The 23,300-nt window shown below is 39.2% G+C and overlaps 1 protein-coding gene across 3 annotated transcripts in view; it reads right to left on the reverse strand.

Moving 5' to 3' along the window:
• Positions 1-2,174: 2,174 nt before the first annotated feature.
• The window catches only part of LOC121519967 (casein kinase I-like), a 43,680-nt gene continuing 22,554 nt past the window's right edge, over positions 2,175-23,300 (reverse strand). For 2 of the 3 annotated variants that reach the window (XM_041803101.1, XM_041803100.1), the window contains exons 6-11: positions 16,726-16,811; positions 12,454-12,538; positions 12,174-12,322; positions 10,719-10,799; positions 4,434-4,540; positions 2,175-3,507 (exon numbers count right to left, since the gene is read on the reverse strand). In XM_041803101.1, the coding sequence (XP_041659035.1) occupies positions 3,453-3,507; positions 4,434-4,540; positions 10,719-10,799; positions 12,174-12,322; positions 12,454-12,538; positions 16,726-16,811 (563 nt within the window). In that variant the 3' untranslated portion in view covers positions 2,175-3,452. The remainder of the gene's footprint in view (positions 3,508-4,433; positions 4,541-10,718; positions 10,800-12,173; positions 12,323-12,453; positions 12,539-16,725; positions 16,812-23,300) is intronic. The other variant, XM_041803102.1, reaches the window with a different exon arrangement.

The following is a 23,300-nucleotide window of genomic DNA, read 5'->3' on the forward strand; positions in this document are numbered from 1 at the left end:
ACAATAATAATAATAATAATAATACTGGTTGTAATAATGTAATAATAATGGTGTTAATAATGATAATAATAATAATAAAAATAAAAATTATTATTATTATTATTATTATTATTATTATTATGGTAATAATAATAATGGCTCTCAGTCTCCGCTCTAATTCATCCAAAAGGTGTTCTATCGGGTTGAGGTCAGGACAGTCAAGCTTAACCACACCAAACTCTCTCATCCATGTCTTTATGGACCTTGCTTTGTGCACTGGTGCACAGTCATGTTGGAACAGGAAGGGGCCATCCCCAAACTGCTCCCTCAAAGTTGGGAGCATGGAATTGTCCAGAATCTCTTGCTATGCTGAAGCATTCAGAGATCCTTTCACTGGAACTAACGCCCGTTTCAGACTGGGAGCGTGTTTTGCTGCTTGTGTGTGCTGCGCGTCTGCTCCGGCTCCTGCTGGTGCAACTTTCACACAGGGCGCAAGCATTCTGTGTGTCAGCTGCATTTTCCTGCTCTCAAAGCCCTGTCCTTCTTCACGAGTTTTACATTAAAAAAACAAAAACAAAAAAAAAAAACCTACAAGCTACTTGATTCAGCGTATAGAGGAAGTTTGTCGGGAACTATTTAAAACAAAAGCATTCTGTACAAGTGAACAGAGTTTCTCTACAGAAATACTAAACAGGGCTTTTAATTTGAAAAGCACAAACCAGAAAAGCATTCATACGTTGTTTATTCTTCCTGTGACATATTCAACCAATGTGGAGACAAAGCTTCACTAATAGTAGATCTTTAGAGAACAACTTTATAAAACAGGCTCATTTAAGCTTGTGGTGTTCTCTTTATAATACTCTATGTGCATATTCGCCACAGCGATGTAAATATGGCTCTCCACTTATCATATACCTGTCTAATATGGTCTACAGCCACACGCGGTGCGCGGAAAAAAGTAGGTGAGACTTTAAATCTCTCAATTCTCCGCGCCTGAGCAGCGCGTATCAGCCACGTGAGATGCGGCGCACATGCAGGCAGTCTAAAAGCCCTGACTTGTTAACATGCAATCAAACTGAAAATTCATGCGTGTCGTGGTCGAGACGTGTCACACTCTCAGTCTGAAACGGGCTTGAGGGGCCAAGCCCAGCTCCTGAAAAACAAGCCCACACCATAATCCCCCCTCCACCAAACTTTACACTTGGCACAATGCAGTCAGACAAGTACAGTTCTCCTGGTAACCACCAAACCCAGACTGGTCCATCAGATTGCCAGATGGAGAAGCATGATTCGTCACTCCAGAGAAGGTGTCTCCACTGCTCTAGAGTCCAGTGGTGGCGTGCTTTACACCACTGCATCCCACGCTTTGCATTGAACTTGGTGATGTATGGCTTGGATGCAGCTGTTACCATGGAAACCCATTCCATGAAGCTCTCTACCACTGTTCTTGAGCTAATCTGAAGGCCACATGAAGTTTGGAGATCTGTAGCCATTGACTCTGCAGAAAGTTGGTGACCTCTGCGCACTATGCGCCTCAGCAACCGCTGACCTCACTCCGTCATTTCACGTGGCCTATCACTTGGTGGCTGAGTTGCTGTTGTTCCCAATGGCTTCCACTTTGTTCTAATACCACTGACAGTTGACTGTGGAATATTTAGGAGCCAGGAAATTTCACCACTGGACTTGTTGCACAGATGGCATCCTATCACAGTACCACGCTGGAATTCACTGAGCTCCTGAGAGCGAGCCATTCTTTCACTAATGTTTGTAAAAACAGTCTGCATGCCTAGGTGATGATTTTATACACCTGTGGACATGGAAGTGATTGGAACACCTGATTTACATTATTTGGATGGGTGAGTGAATAGTTTTGGCAACACAGTGTATGTTGTGCTCCTACATTCATCCATCCACACACTGATGGAAGCGCCCAACTATGCGACAGAACCACTCCATTCCAAATTATTCACACAGCCGGGGCTCAGCAGAGGAACAAGTCAAGGCTCAGTCAACAATGAATAATCTCAAACACTTAGTGATTTTTCTTATTCCATGTCCACCTAACCCTAACTTAAAATTAGTTGTGACAAATTTGGTGATAGCTTCTACTATTGCTAGTTCATTTTTTTATTTGCCCAAGACTGGTTATTTGCACTTTAAGTGCTACATCTCCTTCATCATAGCTCTTGAATTGCCCCTCTTAGGACAAATAAAGTTTTTAAAATTAAATTAAATAATAGACCTGCAATTAAAATATGGGAGGATTCACAAAGTACTCCATTAAAAAAAAAAAGCATGCTTTTGTTACAATCCCCCAGTCCCATGTCCAAAGTGTGGCCTGCCTGTGTCATCATTTTGCACATTTGCCTAAATAATCAGATTTAATGACATACTTCCTTTATGAACAAAAATATTGCACAAATATTCATCAACCTATAAATAAATATCAGCTTTTATTTAATTTGGTTCCTTTTTTAATGGAGTTATCCGACTCAAAGCCGGACAGAAAAGAGGCAAAATAAACTGAAATTTAAAATACAAGTTATTAAAAAACATGAAGGAACACAGTTGAAGCTACAAAACAAACTGTTCCAACAACTCAAAAACACAGAAAGAACAGGTTCCAAACCGTAGACAATCATTTTAGTTAAAAATTAGAAGAGGAAAAAGCTTTCTCATAAACATCTTTATAAAGTTTTGACTCTTGTGGTTGTGAGATTTCATCTGAGGGTGACTGTGCCTGAGAAGTACATGAAGCTTGGTCTGTTGCAGGTGCCTGACAAAGCAGCTTACCCTGTACTTCCTGTGACCAAGGAAACAGAAACTAGATCGACCATGTTAGAGAGCTGCATTCTGTTGTGTAAGTCTTTTTATGATGTGCTCAGGAAAGGGTGTTTGTACATGTGCATGTTTGTGAGCAGGTGTAGTCTGGCACCCTCTTGTCGTTTAGCCTTTTTGTTAAGTTCTGCACCAAAGAAATACCCTTCTCTCTCTTCTGAACCAGTCAGTAAGAAAAACCTTAGAAAATAAAGAGAACTAGACAGGCTGCAAGTTACCCATCTGAGTCCAGTTTTCAGAAAATAAGCTTGCCTTTCAAAGACCTTGATCTGTTTTTGTGTTCACCAGCTTCCTACAGCAGTTTCTGATTTCAGTTACAGTTCCATTTGAGACAATGATAACAATGAGACAACTCCTTGTACAGTAAGTCCACACTTCAAACTCTGAGGCTTGACATCAGATGCTTCACTCTTGTCTGTCTAATCAGTCCAGAGTGGAGGAAATCAGTCTGTCGGCTTAGCAGTCGTGGTCTGCTTCCAATGGTCGAGCCAGCCCAGCCGACCCAAGTCAGGACGTCCTGGAGTAGAGGGCTAGGTTCTGAAGACTAAGGAATGAAATCAGAGAGCTATTGCAAGGGGCTAAAGGCAGAGTAAAGTGGAAACTGAGACGGGGAATGGGGCTGAGGTGGCATCTCTTCATTTGTGTCTCTGGATAGCTTTCCTCTTCCTCCTCTTGAAGAAACAGCAGCACCTGAAACACACAGACCACATTCAACAGACTTCAAATGCAACTTTTCTCTCGGAATTTTCCCTAATAATTATGTATGTCCGTTTATTTTGGAGCCCTTATAATGGAGGTGCCCTGAATAAAGTGGCTGTAATTCCTAAATATGCTAAATCATACATCTAATTTTTAAGTTGTATAGATTTCAATATCAACTTCTAAAACAGAATAGGGGAAAATCTGAGAACGGCTTGTTTCAGCACACATTTTCTGAAAGGTGTGCATGAATCCAAACGTAGTGGGACCTTGTTAATTGTAATTGAATCGATTCAGGCAGTCAGTTGAAATTGGTGTTGAAACTATTAATTCGTGCTATTTTTAACCAAGTTCACCAATTTTTCTACCCATTTTTGCCCACTTTTTATATCACTTTTAACCCATTTTTGCAAAATTTGTAAACACATTTTTGTCAATTTCAACCCATTGTTTGGCCACTTACTTTTTTTTTTTTACCAATCTTCACCCATTTCTGACTGTGTTTTGCCACTTTTTGCCTAATTTTGCCATGTTTTTTCATCACTTTAACCCATTTTCGCCACCTTTAGTCATCTGCATGATCCCCCAGTTGGCTAGGCCCCCTTTATCTCCCCTTATAGGCCACCTTGACTGTAACATTATTTAAAAAGTCTATTTTGAATTGATTTAAATGTGTTGTGCCTTCAGATTTTAGCTTAACTTTAGGTTGCCTTGAGTGAGAAAAGTTTGAATACCTCTGCTGTAGAGTACTTTGGTAAAAGCACGGTATGTTTTTAAGTGCTCAATGAATAAACACTTAACTATGACACTCCTTTAGACACTGCAATTCAGAGTAAAAGAAATTGATGAAGACAGAAAAAGCAATATTGACAGTCGACATTCTGGCTTTACTTTACAATGTGTGTGTACGTCCTTACTTTGTTTCATCAGCCACTTCAACCTCTGCATTTGCTGTGATTGGTGCATTGGAGTGTCCTGCTGTGGGGTCATCTGTATTTAGCTCCCCATTCGTTGAACTCATCACCTGGTGTTGATAAATGGGAGAAAGATGGATGATTAATGGACAAAGTTGCAGCATATTTTGGAGGAATTGATAACTAGGAAATTGAGTGTGTAAAGCTCTGGGAAAATGATTAAAAAAACATGCTTTCACACTGAAGTTTTGAATTGATTAATAGTTATTTCTCCACTTTAACATAAAGAAACTCCCTTTAACATGGCCCATAGCCAAACAACAGGGTACCGACAGAGCCTGAGTGGAGAGGTATAAATTCTGTTTAAAAACTGAAGATCTAAGGCCATCTTCCTTGGTTAGTTGCTGCTTGCTAGTTGCTTAGTTGCTAAAAGATCACCTCAAGGTGTCTTCCTCATCCTCAGTGGTGGTGGCAGCAAAACCTCTGTCCCCTCAAAACCCTCCACTGTTTGGTTAATAGGGCTGGGAAATTAATCTAAAATCAGATTAAATCACAATATAGCCTGCTGCAATTTTAAAATCACAAAAGGTGCAATATTTCTTTGACCTCAAATTTTTGTCAAAACCCCAGTTTACAACTGTTTTTTTTTTTTTTTTTTGCAGGAGTGATGTAATCCATTAACTATCACGCAATCATTTAAGTGTCATTTTTCAAAGACTAGCCTACAAAAAAAATCTAACTTTCATCATTTTTGTATGTTTTTATTATTGAATATGAGAAATATATAAAAATTATCATTCCCGGGGCACACTGATAGCCAAGCGGTCTAAAGCGCAACCACTGTACACGGGCGGCAAGGGTTCGACTCCGGCCCATGGCCCTTTACTGCCTGTCTCTCCTACTCTCCCCCTGATTTCCAACTCTATCCACTGTCGTCCTCTATAGAATAAAGGCACGAAACACCCAAAAATAAATCATAAAAAAAAAAAAAAACATACAGTGCTTAACAAATTTATTAGACCACCTGTCTCAAAGACCATCCAGCATCATGAAGTGCTTTAATGCGGACTCTTTCATTTTCAGTGGGCTCTCCACGTTTTACCATTTTGAACAGGAATGAGGAATTTCAAACTGAATTTATTTTTTTATACCCAAATTTGAGCTGGCTCACTGGGCTTCTCTAAGAAGTCAGAAATGAATCAAGCATAAGATTCAACCACTAAAACTCATTTTTCTCTTCAGGAATGACAGTAAATAACTATAATTTTTCACATATTAATCAAGAAATAATTATGTGCTTTACTTTTTTTCAGTTTTTTTGTAAATCAGTAAATTTGAAAATTTATGGATAACAATAATAATTATATTTTAGCATTAAAAATATCATTTGGGATAAAGAGCTTCTACATATTGGCATATTAACCATTGCAGAAACATAAAAAATGATTTTGGCTTTACCAATTTTTACCATTGCTGTTAATTTAGGGCAGCTGTGGCATAAACCTTACTTTGGGTGGTGGTCTAATAAATTTGTTAAGCACTATATATATATATATATATATATATATATATATATATATATATATCTCACTCCCTTCAATATAACAATAGATATCCAATTTGCAATATGAGTCAAAACCCTCACAGTTAAATCTATTTCCCAAAATTGTTCAGCCCTTGTTCAATCTATATTGTATTGTTATAATATACATATATATGATATAATTGTAACTTGACACACCAGATGGATTTGCTTCACACATCCATCTTTAAAAGCTTCAATACACAGCGTTTGTGAAAGGGCAGAGGCTTTGAAAAAAAAACTCTGAGGGGGTTTGGATAAATGTTTTGTATCACATCTTTACGGGCCAATCAGAGCAACAAAACACGTGATGTAGCCGCTACTGAGGAGTAAACTCCATAGAGAACTGCATAACGTGAACCATGGTGACTGTAGACATGTCAGTACTCGACTTTTGTCGTTTTTGAAAAGAAAACAACTCACTGCTGTTCTTTGTTCTTCTTTAACAAAGAAATGTCATCAAGTTCTGATAAAACCAGCGCTTTAGCAGCATCCACACTAATCTCTTCCACCATATTTGCACCGGCCTCTCGTTGCTGCTTGCTTATGTCATGACTCCGCCGTGCCTGAAAGTACTGCCCCTCATTGCTGATTGGTCCTGTCACTTTCTAACCGGGCCCTAACGGTTCAGACGGGAGCTTTGCAAGATGGATTCACCGGTGAAAAACACAGAAATGGGGGAATCCATTGGCTATGCAAGGTTACGGTATTCCCACCAGGTGTTTAAAAGCCACATTATAAAAGGTGCAGGTTGGACCAAGCACTTGAGAGCTGTGCATGAGTGTTTAATATGTTTAACACATGTTTATGCACTTGAAGAGCTGCAGCACTGGTTTCACGCGTCATCAGGATGGAGGAGGAAATAGAATTTTGTCTTTTTTTCTCTCTCCCTTTGGGAGAAAACTGCAATGATCTACAACTGTGAATGTTTTGATGAAGACAGATGAAGATAGGTCAGCTTTTTAGATTTTATTTTATTTTACAGTGGGCATCAGTGGTGAGCTTGGTCCAGACTTCACTCTGCAGGAGGCTTCTAATAGCTATAGACTACGTCAGCAGCACCCCATACAACCAACAACTGCTGATATAGGCCACTGCATATATGAAAAAAACACCACCTAACCCTAAAAAAATTCTAACAAAAGGTTTCTCAGCTGTTTTGTAGTATTAGGTGCCCTTAATAACATACTAAAAGTTTACCAAAGTTTGACCACTAGAAAGGTGTTATTTTCAAGATGGTGTCCAAGATGGGCAGGAAGCCCTTAAAAAATCCTAACTCCTTCATTATTTGACCTGGTCAATCTGGGTGTCTAACACCATGTTTTCCAGGTCTATGGATCCATTGGACTTGTCTAAATTGCATTGACATGATTACATACTTAAGGAATACATGATTTTGTGAGATTACTTTAAGGTTTTATCTTTGTTTGGGGTGAAGCAGAGATGTAAACGATTTAGCCATGCCATGTAACTGCTACTCAGTATGTGTTTTTGGACACATACCCTTTTTTTTTTTTGCCAAAACACAGACTTCACATTCAATGTAAAAGTTATTGCACCCAAAAGTAACTTAATTTGGAGTTGTATAACTTTTGATCTTAAACAACTCTGAGTTATCCTGAACAGAGGCCTGTGTGTGAACCCTCTAAAATGGTCACACATTTCAATTGGAATAAGGTGATACATATGTAATGCCTCCTCTATCGATGTTTTTGAGTATAAAGGTGGCATTTTACTAAACCCAACAAAACTAAATTCACAATTTTCAGCAATTCAGAAGATGGTGGAAGAGAACACTGACATTTGAAATGGCTTGCCTCATTGAAATGTTGTTGGCAGCACAGTGTATACCATTTTGCTCAAACAGACTTCATCCTTGAGTACTTACAGACAGCATTCCAGAAACTTGTGAATGGTGAATCAACCATCCAGTCCTGTGCAAATGTGTTTCTGCTTCCACATCAAGCAAGGGATGTAATAGAGGACCATGGGACCAAGGCAACGGCAGTGTTGTTTGGTGGAAAGAGTACAGATTCATTTTCCTCTTTGCGCTACAACCGTTTTAGCAAGAAAATCGTTACAGCCAAATCATTTGTTTAGCAAGAAAATCGTTACAGCCAAATCATTTGTTAGCCGAGAATGTCTGCCTCAAACTGAGTCCTCAACCAAATACCACTGCCAAAGAGTTTACTTCCACATCATGGTGTGGATTAGAAAGGAAGGTGACATGAACACAGTGGATTGGGGATGGAAACTGGTGTACAACCGGTTCCTGCCAGTTATGACCAGTAAGACTGCTGCCCCAGAAAGCCTCCTGCAGATGATCCACTGTAATTGCACAACTGTCTGCCGAACACAACGATGCAGTTGCAGGGCATATGGACTACCATGCATGCCTGCTTGTGGACCATGTCCAGTTGGGAATTGTGAGAATCAGTATAATCATCCTCTATGGGAGGAAGAGTGTGTCGAGTAATGTTAAATCTAGTGAGGGTCACCGTGCTAAAAAGTATAAAAAATAAACCAGAATAAGAGGAAACAACTGCAGAAAATAGAAAAAAAATATATATAAATAAGAAAAGCATTTAAAAAAAAAAAAAAAACCAAGGCAAAACAAAAGCATTATGAAAAATATATATAAAAAAATACAACACAGGGGTTAGCGGTACTGAGCCTTCACGTGGCAGCCCTGTTTTGACTAATTTTAAACCGCTTTCCACATTATTAAGCAAATGACATTTTTCTCTTATTTTCCTAAACATTAATGCAAATGACAGGATATTTTTTGAGTCATCAGCCGTTAAAGCATTATTCAAATGTTTCTGAACAAACTTCATAATGATAACCATTATTAAAAAAAAAAAAACCTCAAAATGCACTGTTCCACATTATTACGCACAACAGAGTTTTAAAACATTTTATTGGTTGTAAAGAACTGAAAATGGTCATTTGTTGAATTTGCAGCATTAGGAGGTCATATTTACTGAAATCAAAGCTATTTCAATCAAAAACATCTTAACAGGCCAAGTTCCATGTTAACATAGGAGCCCTTCTCTGATATCACCTTCACTATTCTTGCATCCATTGAACTTGTGAGTTTTTGGAGAGTTTCTGCTTGAATTTCTTTGCAGGATGTCAGAATATCCTCCCAGAGCTGCTGTTTTGATGTGAACTGCCTCCCACCCTCATAGATCTTTAGCTTGAGGATGCTCCAAAGGTTCTCAGTAGGGTTAAAGGTCAGGGGAGGATGGGGGCCACACCATGAGTTTCTCTCCTTTTGCCCATAGCAGCCAATGACACAGAGGGATTCTCTGCAGCATGAGATGGTGCATTGTCATGCATGAAGAAAATTTTGCCACAGAAGGCACTGTTCTTCTTTTTCTTTTTTACTATGGAAGAAAGTGGTCAGTCTGTACTTACTTTTTCACATAAATATGCTTGTAACCAATTGCTTTAATATATAATTCTACTTGTAATCACTTATCTATCATGCAAATATGCTAATTAGAATATTACATGGCCAAAACATGTATCAGGCACCAGTATTCCTGGTCTAGGAGGAATACAAAGGAGTAATGGTCATTTTAAGGACCTGATGGCCGCCATCTTGAAGATTACACCTTTCTAGTGGTCAAACTTTGGTAAACTTTTAGTATGTTCTTTAGTACATCTGATACTACTGTAAACCACTGAGAAACCTTTTGTTAGAATTTTTTGGGGTCAAACCATACATGCAGCCACCTAATAACATTTATCTAAATATTGCATATAAAAGGTTAATTTTAGTTTCAACATTTTTAAAAATGTTTAAATGTGCCTGATGCTGGAGCATCTGTGCTTATTCACATTAACTTCAGATTATTTTTCTTGTTCGAATCACCCACAGAAAGAAGAACTAAAGAATTTTAACTCAAACGTCTGTGAATCGCATCTAAACCAGTGGCGCTGTATTATAGTCTGACTTCAGAGAAGACTATAGCCTGGTGCGGTGGCCCAGTGCCTGCCTATGATGCATGAGTAAATGAGCATGTCTGAAGAGGAAGACCTTTTGTTGAAAAATAAGCCCGTTCTTAGGATGAATGATTTATTATAAACATAAGCTCATGAAATAGCACTGTCTTCATGACATTAAAGCAGTACCATGGATATTCTTAAATACTCCTGGATTCATTATAACCATATTACCACCCATCCCTAAAACCCAGCTCCTGCAGCAATAGTCCTTAGGTAAGACACCAATTTTCCTCCACTGCTGTGTCAGTGGGCTGTGAATGGATGCATATGAATGGCTTTAGCTAATACTGATGGACATTACATAGCAGCCTCTGCCATCAGTATATGAATGTAGAGAGTATGGTTGTTATGGGTCAGTGTGACCTGCAGTGTAAAAGCACTTTGTGTCGTCAGATGACTAGAAAAGCGCCGTAAAAGCTCAATTCCTTGGACCACTTACCTCATTTGATTACAAAGCCTTATTTTGTTAAGAGCATAATAACTTTTTTTTGTGTTGATTGAAAAGGAAACCAAGCAAGTTTCCAGCTTTGGTTTTTGAAGTTGATGGAGTATGAGTGTGAAACAACTGCTTCATGTTGTTGGCATGCCAGCGTGTGAAAGTATGACTAAACTGCAATAACATGGATAGCAAACCATCAGAGTTAAAAAAAAACTGTTAATGTTGTATGTTTGAACAGAGTAAGGGTTTATACCTGGTTTTTGGTCTGCAGCACTTTATCTCGGTTACTTGTTTGAAGAGGAGTCTCACTGGATACTGGACCGATAGGGGTGGGCTGAAATAAATGCAAAAACAAATCAAAAGCTTTGAAGTACTTACTTTACAGTAAGAAAGAGTTCACTGATTGCATTAGTCTGAATAAGACATGTTAACATGTTAGTCTGAATTCTTATTTTGTTAGAAAGATAGTGTGCATTGCATTTGTACCAAGAATGGAGCATAGAGAACGAGTTAATGACACTGTAAAGTTGTCCATGATTTTCATTATACAGTCCCTTCCAAAAGTATTGGAATGGTGGGCCCAATTCCTTTATTTTTGCTGTAGACTCAAAACATTTGGGTTTGACAACAAACGATGAATATGAGACAAGAGATCAACATTTCAGTTTTTATTTCCAGGTGTTTACATCTGGATTGGATAAACAACTTAGGAGATAGATTTATTTGAAATGGAACACCAAATTTTTAGGAAAGCAAAAGTACTGGAACAGAGAGACTTTAAGCAGATTAAAGTGAAAGACTAAATATTTAGTTGGAAATCTAAAATCGTTCCTCTCTCCTGTTTTAGCGGACATTTAAAACACAAAGTGAGGTAAATATCATGGATTACATGAACGCCTGACGGTCCAGCACTTTTGTTTTTATCCAGTCTCGCATTGTAACAGAGACTAAATTAAATTTCCGCTGGAGTTTTTATGACAACAAGCTATTTTTAAATTGCTAGCGTCTCATCTTCCTCATGAGACACGGTTGATGATGAATATATCTACTTAATTTTTCTGCTCATCATCAGATTATAATCAGAGAAGTACTAAACCAAGCCAAAGTAAAGTTTATCAGCCGTCTGTGTGTGACATAAACAGTAACTGTGACATAAACTAAAACTGACAAAAACTAAGTTTGGCTTTTGTCAAGATGACTAAAACTAGACTAAAATGTAATGTAGTTTTTGTCGGACATTCAAAATCTGTGATATTTCTCCACTGTGGGTAAATCTGTCAAAAACAATGCATCTGTATCTATGCTGCCTCTCAGCTGTAGAAAGCAGGGACCCCAGGTCTGGCAGAGAACACACTACCGTGATTTGGTACCAGATTTAACCAAAAAAAATAAATGCTTGGACTAAAAGTAAAGACTAAAATGTGAGGACTTTTATGGACTAAAACTATACTAAAACTAAAAAGGATAGAAATGACTAAAATGTGACTAAAACTAAAAGACATTTTATCTAAAAACTAAAACTAAGACTAAAATTAAAAATAGCTGCCAAAATGAACACTGGTCTCACCTAATGTCATAACCTTATCTTTTCCTATTTAAACAACTGGCATTGTTGAAGTGACCAGTCAAATTTAAATCTCCTCTAAACCTAGCACAAGTTAATCTTAGACTATTTGTGTGCAACTTAAAACAGGCAATCCACACTAACCAGAGGCTTTCCAGTCCAGTCATACTGGTAGTCAAAGATGTATCCGTTTCTATCAAAGAGGTCCGTAAGGAGTTTCCTCAGATAATCATAGTCTGGCTTCTCAAAGAAGTCAAGGCGACGCACATACCGCAGGTAGGTGGCCATCTCTTCTGTAACATAAACAGAGGTCAACAAAACACACACACACACATTTCATAGTCACAACAAACAAAACTGAAATTTAAATATGCTGGCCTGAGCATTCAACAGCTGCCTAGAGGAGAGTTTCTTTAATACAAACCTGGGAAGTTTTCACAGAGGACCTCTATCGGTGTGTCTCTCTTCGTGTCCCCTATCTTCTGATAACGTTCTTTCAGAGTGTCAGCCTAAAAACAAGAGAGATACAAATTTATTCATGAAAGATTAAAAATTCAAGGCAATTAAAGAAAGACGCCATAATAGAAATACACCACAATAGTCTTTGTGCACAACTGGTGCAGCATTACCCACTCACACTACAATCACAAACCGATGGTGAAGGCTGTTAGGTAAAGAGTTCATCATTATTAGCAAATCTGTTCACTTGTATCCATACACATTTACACATTTAAGGGTCAAGTAACCTGCCTGAGGGGTTGCACAGAGGCAAAGGGGTTAGCGCTGTTGCCTATGAGCAAGACAGTTCCTAGTTCAAATGCTGAGACGGATTCATGCACATGGATAATCCAGCTTCCTTCCACAGACCAAAGACATGCTGATAAGGTTAATCGATGACTCCAGCTCGCATGTAGGTGGGAGTCTGAGCGAGGCTGCTTGTCTGTCTCTATATGTCAGTCCTGTAATTTACTGGCGACCAGTCCAGTGTGTACCTCATCTCTGACAGTTGGGATCGGCTTCAGCTCCTCCTGACCCCAAACAAAGACAATGTATGGATGGACGTTCGACTGCAGGAGCTGAAGATTGCACCCACAACTTTCTGGTTGAGAGACACCCACCTCTACCACTAAGCCCAGCTGCCCCCATTTTAAATACTCCCCAGTGGCCTGTAGAGAAGGGGTCATCAAGTACATTTGCACAAAGGCCAAATTCAGTCTAGACAGAGACTCTGGGGGCTGGACTTTCAAATACACAAAAATTAAATAAATATTCTGGTCTGATTGAAATATTACTGTAGCAGTATTTGTATCCTCTTTCAAAAAGCAGGGCATTTTCAGGCATTACCAGTGAGATCTATCCCAGGCCTGACAACAGAGTTGGCTGGGCCCCTGAAAATCACAGAGAATGGGCCCTCCACAATTGTGATTTAACGCCAGTATTAAATTATTTTAAAACGTTTTTGCATCTTTAACCCACTTTTTGCCTCTCTTTAACCCCTTTTCCTGCATGTTTTATCCCTTTAAGTCTCTCTGTTATCCATTTTTGCCACTTTTCTTCTATTTATGTCACTTTTTTTTTTTTTTTTTAAGATTTTATTTTTGGCCTTTTTGCCTTTATTTGATAGGACAGTGGATAGAGTCGGAAACAGGGGAGAGAGCGGGGAGAGACATGCAGGAGGTAGTGCCACGGGCCGGATTCGAACCCGGGTCGCCTGCGTATATGGCATGTGCCTTAACCACTTGACTACCGGCGCGCCTATTTATGTCACTTTTTAACCCCTTACATTACTTTTTTTGCATCATTTTGTCATTTGTCAATTTTTGATACTTTTTGCCCCTTTTTTCCTGTTTTACCAATTTTTGCCACATTTTAACCTCTTTTCACCACTATATCTGGTCATTTTTGCAGCACTTCTGCCAACCTTGACCCTATTTTTTTGATTATGACAGTAAATTTCTGCAGAACAGATCAAATGTGAAGTCCTTCTCAAACTATTTTAATATTAATTGCTTCTGGGGTGGATTTAACAGACATTCAGAGCCAAAGGAGTCTCTTAAAACCACGGCATCTTCTTTTCCTCCTTTTCTGAAATTAATGATCGTCTGGGAGCCGGACAGGAAGCTTTGGAGGGCCTGATATGGCCCCCAGGCCGCCAGTTGACGATCAGTGCTATAGAGCATGTGGTGGGCGGTAAACTGGTATCCAGTACTGTCATCGTAAAATTCGCGCCCTGAAATAGATTTTAAAACTCCGTCATCACCGGTTCAAATGCATGTGTTGCACAAGCATGTCCTTAATGTCAACCTGACATTACAATCAACTAAATAAGAATTCAGCTGAAATATGTCAAATAAGACATGTTAACATATCTAAAAAATAAGAAATAAAATAACAGTGTACTCTTCGATACAAAATGAACAAACAAGCTTGCAGCCTATTGTCTGAGATAATCACATCCAAAGGTACATGATAACACACGGTCATGCTTTGGGGGAACAGAAGCAGAGTGGAGGTTCAGAGCAGCAGAAATGTTTCTGTAGTCTGCCCCAGATCTGTTCCTGTCAACAATCCTGCCTCTGAGCTCTGCAGCTCCTTTGACCTTTGACCCCTGGTTTCTGCTCTGATATCATTGTCAGCTGTGAGGCCTTCTATAGAGAGGTGTGAGCCTTTAAATCATGTCCAACCAGGTTAATTTAGCACAGGTGGACTCCAGTCAAGGTGTAGAAACATCTAAACATCTCAACAAAGACCAGAGACATGGAGGAACCTGAGCTACATATCAAGGGTTTTGTACTCATGTCACTGTAATATTTCACTTTTTTTATTTTTACAAATTTGAAAAAAAAAATCAAGACCTGTGTTTCCACTTTGTCATGATGGTGTACTGAGTGTAGATTAATGAGAATAAAATGATCTCTTTTTTTTGGGTGCAACATAAAGTTTAATTTAGAATTATTTAATTCTAAATGCAATACCTTCAACCATCAGCCTCGGAGGGGGGGGAGAGAGCACTCCATCATGTCTGCAGCTATGTCACAGGTAAAGTTATCCTCAGATTTCAGACGGCTCTAACCTCTTTATCCGCCAAGATGTAAAGCTGTAAAAAGTTCTCTCAAACTTTGTAGTAGGTCCCACTGGTTAAAAAAGTAATCAAGTGCTGAAGTCTGTGTTGAAATCTGCAGGATAGATGCTAATTAGCATACTTAAGCTAACTTATGGTTGTATGATGGTATGTTCAAGTTGGCTGGGAAATTTTAGTGTTTAAAGAATGGGTATAAATATGCCAATATATCAATTAAAATAACCTAGTCAGTAAAAAATGTATTTGTTCATTAATATCTTTATTCATTGAAGACCTTTTGGAAGGAGGTTGCAGCACTATTAATAATGTAATGTAATTTATTCAGCCAATTTATTTTAATGCAATTTAATACAGTTTAAAAAATAATAAATTCTGTTATTTTTTCAAAGTTATTTATAACTGAAGTTTGGTGAATATGAAGCTTTAGATCAGCTGACACTCTGTATTGTAGATGTTATTAATCTTGGTAACCTGTGAAGACATCGCTCTGTTGTTGTTGAATGTGTTTAAAAAACTTCAGGCTGGAGCCTATTCTAACCCAGATCAGCGCACCCAGGATTTCTGACTTAATCTAGTTTGATTTTAACATCAGTTAAACCTTTAGTTTATTTTTAATGTGGTGAATTCTCACAGTACAGCGCTAAACTTTACATTATGTCATAAAAACTGTTCTAGACTAAATATATTCACATATTAACGTACTGCTACGAATCTAAACATTTCTGTACACATATTCCATCAGCTGAGGATCTGTACTGACAGTGGCTAACATCATTAAGATGTAGTTAAAAGACAGCACTTCAGCTGAAATTAAGCTGTTCACTGCTTATTCCCTGCTGATTTCTGTCACTCATCCTTTCCATAACTGAACAGCTGGACCAGTGGACTCGTGCTGACTGCGACGTCACATTCATGCCTTTACAGCCTGCCCACCGAGTCAGGGCACGGCTGTCTGTGGAAATGCTAACTATTTTGGTGTTTAGTGCACCGAACCATACCAAAGCGTACTGAAACAAACTGGACCACTGGGCGGAAACGAGGCTTTTGTGTGTTGTCCTCTGTCTTTTACGTCCTTGATTGTTGTTTATTAGCAGTTATGAGAATTAGCGCCACCTGGAATAAGGTGTGAATTCTGCCGCGTATGACTGCCTTTTGAACTCGCTCAGATGTATCAGTATCAATACAAATGCAGTTACAGCCCTACGCATGTGATGTCACAATTCTTTGAAATTAAATTGTCTTGAATTACTTTGAACAATTTAGTGATATATCTCGTCACCAATGCGCTGTGGGAATAAACTGGGTAAAAAGTGATGCATTTTGGCAGATGCTGTGCCTCAGAACCTTCCATGAAACGTACACTGGTGAACCCTCACTCCGAGACTGCTCAGACTTAAGGACTCCTTTCTGCTCAATCTCGTACATTTAAAGGATTAGAAGGATTTTCATCATAACAGAGGGAGAATGGTTTCCAGGTCAACTGAGTAGATAGGATGCAAGGAAGTGCAAAGTAGTGAAATGAGCCTACTGTACCCTGTTGTAGGCCCACTTATGGGACAGCACTGCTGACTACAAACCCAAACACTCTGGATGATGGTTCAGATGCCTACCCACCTTGAGTCCTTGCCAGGGTAGGCTGCCACGCAGGAAGTACATAAACATGTGGCCAAGAGCTTCCAAATCATCCCGCCTGCTTTGCTCTGAAAGACACACAACAATAACGGTGTTTAAATGAACACATCCTACGCCAGGACCACAGGAGCAGAAGGTTACAGTCTCCCTGCTTCAACACCAAGTACCAATCAGTGTTAATGTCGTCAACTAAAACTGACTAAAACTATTCATCAACAGCCTTTTTTTCCACGACAAAAACTATACTAAGACTAACAAAAATAGATCTGTGTTGACTAAAACTGACCTATAGTAAGTTTAGTTTTTGTCAAGATGACTAAATCTAGACTAAAATGTAATGTAGTTTTTGTCGGACATTCAAAATCTGTGATATTTCTCCACTGTGGGTAAATCTGTCAAAAACAATGCAGCTGTATCTTTTCTGTCTCTCAGCTGTAGAAAGCAGGGACCCCAGGTTTGGCAGAGAACACACTACCGTGATTTGGTACCAGATTTAACCCAAAAAAATAAATGCTTGGACTAAAAGTAAAGACTAAAATGTGAGGACTTTTTATGGACTAAAACTGGACTAAAATGTTTTAAGTTTTTGTCAGCTAAAACTTAAAACGTAAGAAATGACTAAAATGAGACTAAAACTAAAATAATAATGATAATAAGTTTATTTTTATAGCACCTTTAAAGAACAGCGAGGTCACAAAGTGCTTTACAAAAAGGTAAAAGAAACACAAGCAATTAATGCAAAGGTACAATAAGAGAATACACAGTACACAAAACAGATTAAGTAAAGGCCAGACCAAACAAGTAGGTCTTAAGTTGCTTTTTAAAAGAATCAACTGTTTCTGCTGATCTTAAATTCAATGGAAGTGAGTTCCAAAGAGTTGGAGCAATGACCTTGAATGCACAGTCACCTTTAGTTTTTAGTCTGGAGTGTGGAACAACCAGCAGACCCTGATCAGAGGACCGAAGAGTCCTGCTGGGATTGTAAGGTTTTAGGAGCTCCATAATATAGGTTGGTGCCTGACCATGCAGGGCTTTAAAAGTAAACACAAGAATCTTAAAATGTATTCTGAAGTGTATGGGAAGCCAGTGGAGAGAATACAGAATTGGTGTGATGTGTGACCTTTTTGAAGACTTGGTAAGTAGTCTGGCTGCAGCGTTTTGTACTAATTGTAGACGATATATAGATGTTTTACTAAGACAGGTGAAAAGTGAGTTGCAGTAGTCTAAACGGGAGGAAATGAAAGTGTGAATAACCATCTCCATCTGAGCTGTAGAAACAATGTGTCTGAGTTGTGCGATATTTCTTAGTTGGAAAAAACAAGAACGGACCAGATTATTGACATGTTGATCTAGAGATAGAGAGTGGCTAAATGAAACACCAAGATTACGAAGAACAGGTTTTACATAAGTAGACAGGGTACCAAGTTCCTCCAAAATCCCTGGCACTAAACCATCTGGGGCCGAGACAAGGACCTCTGTTTTGTCAGCATTTAGCTGTAGATAATTGTCTGACATCCAGTCTTTAATGGCACTCAAACAACTGAGTAAAACCGACACTTTAGTGTAATTTTGAGGTGTAAAAGATATATGAAGCTGGATGTCATCTGCATAACAATGATAAGATATGTCTTTAAAACTGTTGATTAAGTGGCTGAGTGGGAGCAGGTACAAGGAAAATAATGTTGGGCCAAGGACTGAACCTTGGGGAACTCCACAGACCAGGGGGGAATTTGAAGAGCTGTGGCTGTTAACAGTGACTGAGAATGTTCTCTCTGACAGGTAAGAGGAAAACCAATCAATGGCTGAGCCAGAAATGCCCACCCACTGCTTCAGCCTATCAACTAAAATAATATGATCCACAGTGTCAAAGGCTGCACTGAGATCCAATAAAACCAACACAGAACATTTACCTTCATCACAGCTGATCAGGAGGTCATTAAAAACTCTAAGAAGGGCTGATTCGGTTGAATGGGACTGACGAAAACCAGACTGAAACTTATCCAGGATGTTATGAGTGTCCAAGGCAGCTGTAAGTTGTTTGGCAACCACTTTTTCTAGAATTTTAGAAATAAAGGGTAGTTTTGAAATGGGCCTATAGTTTTGGGGCAGAGAGGGGTCCAGGTTTGTTTTTTTGAGAAGTGGTTGAATGGCTGCATGTTTAAAATATGAAGGAACGTGACCAGATTCTAATGATTTATTGACAATTGAAAGAATGTATGGGCCAATGGAATCTATTGCAGATTTTAGTAGCTGGGTGGGCAATATATCAAAGGGACTAGAGGAAATTTTCATAGTTCTAACCAGATTCTTTAGATCTTGTAGGGAGATGGGAGAGAACTTGTCCAGGATTGTTTGGTGAGGTGGGCAGGGAACAGCAGAAGAAAAAGATGGAGTGATTTGTGCTTGGATGTCATTGATCTTGCTAACAAAAAAGGAAAGAAATCTTTCACACTCATCATCAGAGGAAATTGGGGGGGTGGGTGATGGAGAAGAGACAACATTATTAATAGTTTCAAACAGGACTCTAGGATTATGTCTGTTCTGTGTTACAAGATTTGCAAAATACTTATCTCTGGCATCCTTAACCATACTATTAAATTCAGTTAAAAGCTCTTTTAGATGCTGATGATGGACATAAAGACGGGTGGATTTCCACAACCGTTCTACTTTACGGCATGTTCGCTTAAAGGAGCGGATATTATCATTTGACCAGGGGGGCGGCTTTTTCGAAGGGGCCAGTCTGGATTTTAAGGGAGCAATTTCATCCAAAACAGAAAGACAGTGCTCATTAAAAGACTGTACTTGTATGTCAGTATCACCCAGTAATGTCAAATGGCAGGAATGAAAGGACGCAGAAAACTTTTCTGCAGTGAGATGATTAAGGATGCGAGATTTGATTTTTCGACGGCAGGGCAGAGTATCTAGGTTGAAGGACAGATCAAATAAGATACCATAATGATTGGAGATAAAAAATTCCTCAGAAACAACAGAGTCAACTTTTAAACCAAATGTAAAGACAAGGTCTAATGTATGACCTCTGACATGAGTAGGGCCTGTTACATGCTGGGTCAGATTAAATGACTCAGTAATGCTTAGAAAGTCAGAAGCAAACTTATCGGAGACCTCATCAATGTGAATGTTAAAATCACCAAGAAGTAAAAATCTGGGGAGTTTTAAGATGGAGGACAAAAAATCACTGAAATCAGTTAAAAAACAACTATTTGGGCCAGGTGGGCGGTAGACTAAAATGGCATAAAAGGGGTTAGAATGGCCAATTTTAATCATTTGAAGTTCAAAAGAAGAAAATGACCCAGTGTTCACCAAACGGCAAGAAAAATTATTTTTAAACACAGCAGCAAGTCCTCCACCACGGCCAGAAGTTCTGGGCAAGCTTATGAAGGAGAAATCATGAGGGCATAACTCAATTAGGGGGGCATCTTCATTGGTCCTTTGCCAGGTTTCAGTTATAAACATGAAGTCTAGATTTTTGGATTGGATTATGTCATTGAGCAGAAATGATTTATTAGATATAGAGCGAGCATTCACCAGTGCAACCCTGAGAGGAGCTGAGGCATAGGGCACAGAAAGGGGGGCAGGGTTTATAGGAATTAAGTTGTTCCTGTTACTACTATGAGGCAAAACAGTTGGTGTATAATATGGTTCATCAGGTCTTTCAGTAATTATCACAGGAATGGACAAAGGGGTGAGGGTAGATGACACTGGGCTTATATTAGAAGCAGATTGGGAAGTATGAGAGAGTTGTTTGGGTGTGACAACACAAGGACCACATTTGGGAGGGTCAGTTTTTGGAGGAAGTAATGACTTGTGTAACCAGTAGAGGGGGGCGTGGCTAAATATATTTGTAGGTGACAGGGTAAGGGAAAGACTATTGGCCAATGAGGAGTGAGTATTCATAGAGGGGGCAGGAGCTGTCAAAAGTCATGCTTGTGTGGACAGAGTATGGTAGAATATGTTTGATGACAACATTGAAAATACATTTCATTTAAAGACATTTCATTTAAAGACTAAAACTAGACAGGCAGATTACCTCTGCTATTCCTTCATTTCTTACTGTCAGCATTTATTTTACATTTGGACTACATTTTTTAGTTTGAAAGTAAAAATATGCTAAATAATAGCAGACATTTGTTAAGTAATTGCTTTTTCTCTTGAGCAGGGCAGATGTGTCCACCTTACTCACATCAGAACAGTGAAACACCATTAGATGTGTCTGTGCCTTACTGCTGAGCTCTCAGCAGAGACTTGACTTCTTTATGTCCATGTGTGATGATGAGATCTGTTGTTCAGTGTTCAGCTGCTGAGAACAGAGTTAACTTCTAGAAGTCTAAAGTTTGACTCTACATTGTGTTATTATTCAGTAATGTGGCTTGAGTTTACCATGTTATGCTCTCAGCATATTTTTGCAGCGTTCAGTATCTTTGAGCTCAGACTAGAGAATTTTCTTTATCTTTATCTGTTGTTGTTTTGGGTTGTTGACATGAACAAACATTTGCATAAAGAAAGCATTTTAGTCCACTTGTGTTGATAAGGGTATTTAAATCTTGAGAAATAGTACTGTAAGGTACATTCAGAACAGACAAAAAAAGTGTGATTAATTTGCGATTAATCACGAGTTAACTATGGAATTTGTGAGATTAATCACGATTAAAAATTTTAATCTATTGACAGCCCTATTTTTTAATACTCTCTTTCTCCACCTTTCAGAAAATGTGTGCTAAAACAAGCTGTTCTCAGATTTTTCCCTTTTATGACCTCACGTGGGGAGTTAGCCCCACCCCCAGGTTTGGTTGGCCCTCCCCACTTGGAGGAAAGTCCCGCCCTCTTCTCCTGATCCTCCTCTCAGCTGCCAGCTGGGATGCTGGATCAGTGGGTTACTACTCTGACTTCTGTCTGAGAGGTAGATGGTTCAAATCCCAGCCAGGTCCTTAACTTTGGATAAAAGTGTCTATAACATCAGGAGAGCCACATCCATGTCCTGAGAGGGGCGGAGTCAGACAGCTCACTAACATTTAAAGCCACAGACACAGAAACAGCTCATTCTGAGCAGGGCTAAAACAGAGGGGTTTTTAGATATGCAAAAATCCAATACTGGAGGGGTTTTACAGCAAAAAAAACTTCACAGGCATGTTTTTGGGACCTCTGAGACCAAAATAAACTTGTCTTAAAAGAGTAAAATATGCCCCCTTCAAACATTTCTGAATAGACCTGAGTGTTATAAGGGACATATTTCCAGTCATGTATTTTTTTCCAACATTAGAAAAGTGTAAAATGTCATGTTGTCTTGTTCTCGTGGGCCCAAGAGTCTTGTCACACCCCTAGTGTTAACGAAAATATCAAATTTGTCACTATTTAAGTCTGTGCTTCCCATGATGATTAAAGACTTTTATTTTGAAGAGCTAAAATCAGGAAACTGAATCTCTTCAGCAGCAATTCAAATCACACATCACCTACAAAATCTGCTGGACAGAGAGGATTTCCTGAAAGTGGGCGTGGTCAACAGACATGCTGTATTTTACAGTTGCTCACTACAGTGTTTCCCCTATATGCAGCCAGCAGCAGCGCATCGCCACTGCTGCATTTAAATGCAGTGTCCTGTATTGATTCAATACAGGACGCCACTTGTTCTGTATTTCGTCCCTCATGTCCTTATCAGCCACTAATTGACTAATATGTGTTGCATTTGTCGGTTGGATTGGTCAGCTAAAACATAGAGCCAATCAGAATTTGAGTAAGGCGAGTCTTCTCTTCGCAAAAGAAAGTGGGAGGGAGAGGTGACAGCTTCAGACACTCGCGGCGCAAAAGCGTTTACATGGAAGTAAGCGGGAGAACGCGCCCTCGGCACACTCACACATGGAGCTCAGCAAGACGTTAAAAAAAGTTGTCATTTTCCTCGTCCACACAGCGCTGAACTGAACAGACAGGACGTAGCGATAGAGTCCTGCGTCGGACAGCTAACATCCTACCTGACCATTCCTGCTGATTTCCTGGCATTAACACCTGCCTGTGCAGTGTCATCTCTCCCTCCCACCTGTACGTGCAACATGCGCGTCCAATTCCTCCTACAGTCTGACCTGACACTAATGCAGGGAATGACCGAAGCTGCACTTCACCTCCGCTGCTACAACTCCATCTTAGGGGAAACACTGCACTACTGCCTGATTTTTTTATGAATTCTAAGATTTATTTTATGAATTCGGTGATGTTTTGATACTGCAATTTTGGCCTGGCACAGCCCTCTGCCCTACAAAAAACCTAAAATACACATTTTTTATTTATTTACAGCAGGGGTGTCAAACTCAATCCCAGAAAGGGCCGGATTCTGGATTCAGGACTAGCCTGAGGGCCTAACAGGGTCACCTTTTTAACCAGAAACTGTCAACCTTGTTTCACCAGTAATGAAAAATGGGGAAAAAAACAGCACTGATGACACATGATTTTGACATTAAGTTAACAAGATAAGTTTAAAGGTTCACAATCTGAGAAAAGTACATTTATTAGTTCAAAAAAGTCAAAACATGAAATTGAAAATTAATGTT

The sequence above is a fragment of the Cheilinus undulatus genome, linkage group 13 (assembly GCF_018320785.1).
Source record: "Cheilinus undulatus linkage group 13, ASM1832078v1, whole genome shotgun sequence".
NCBI classification, from domain to species: Eukaryota; Metazoa; Chordata; class Actinopteri; order Labriformes; family Labridae; genus Cheilinus; species Cheilinus undulatus.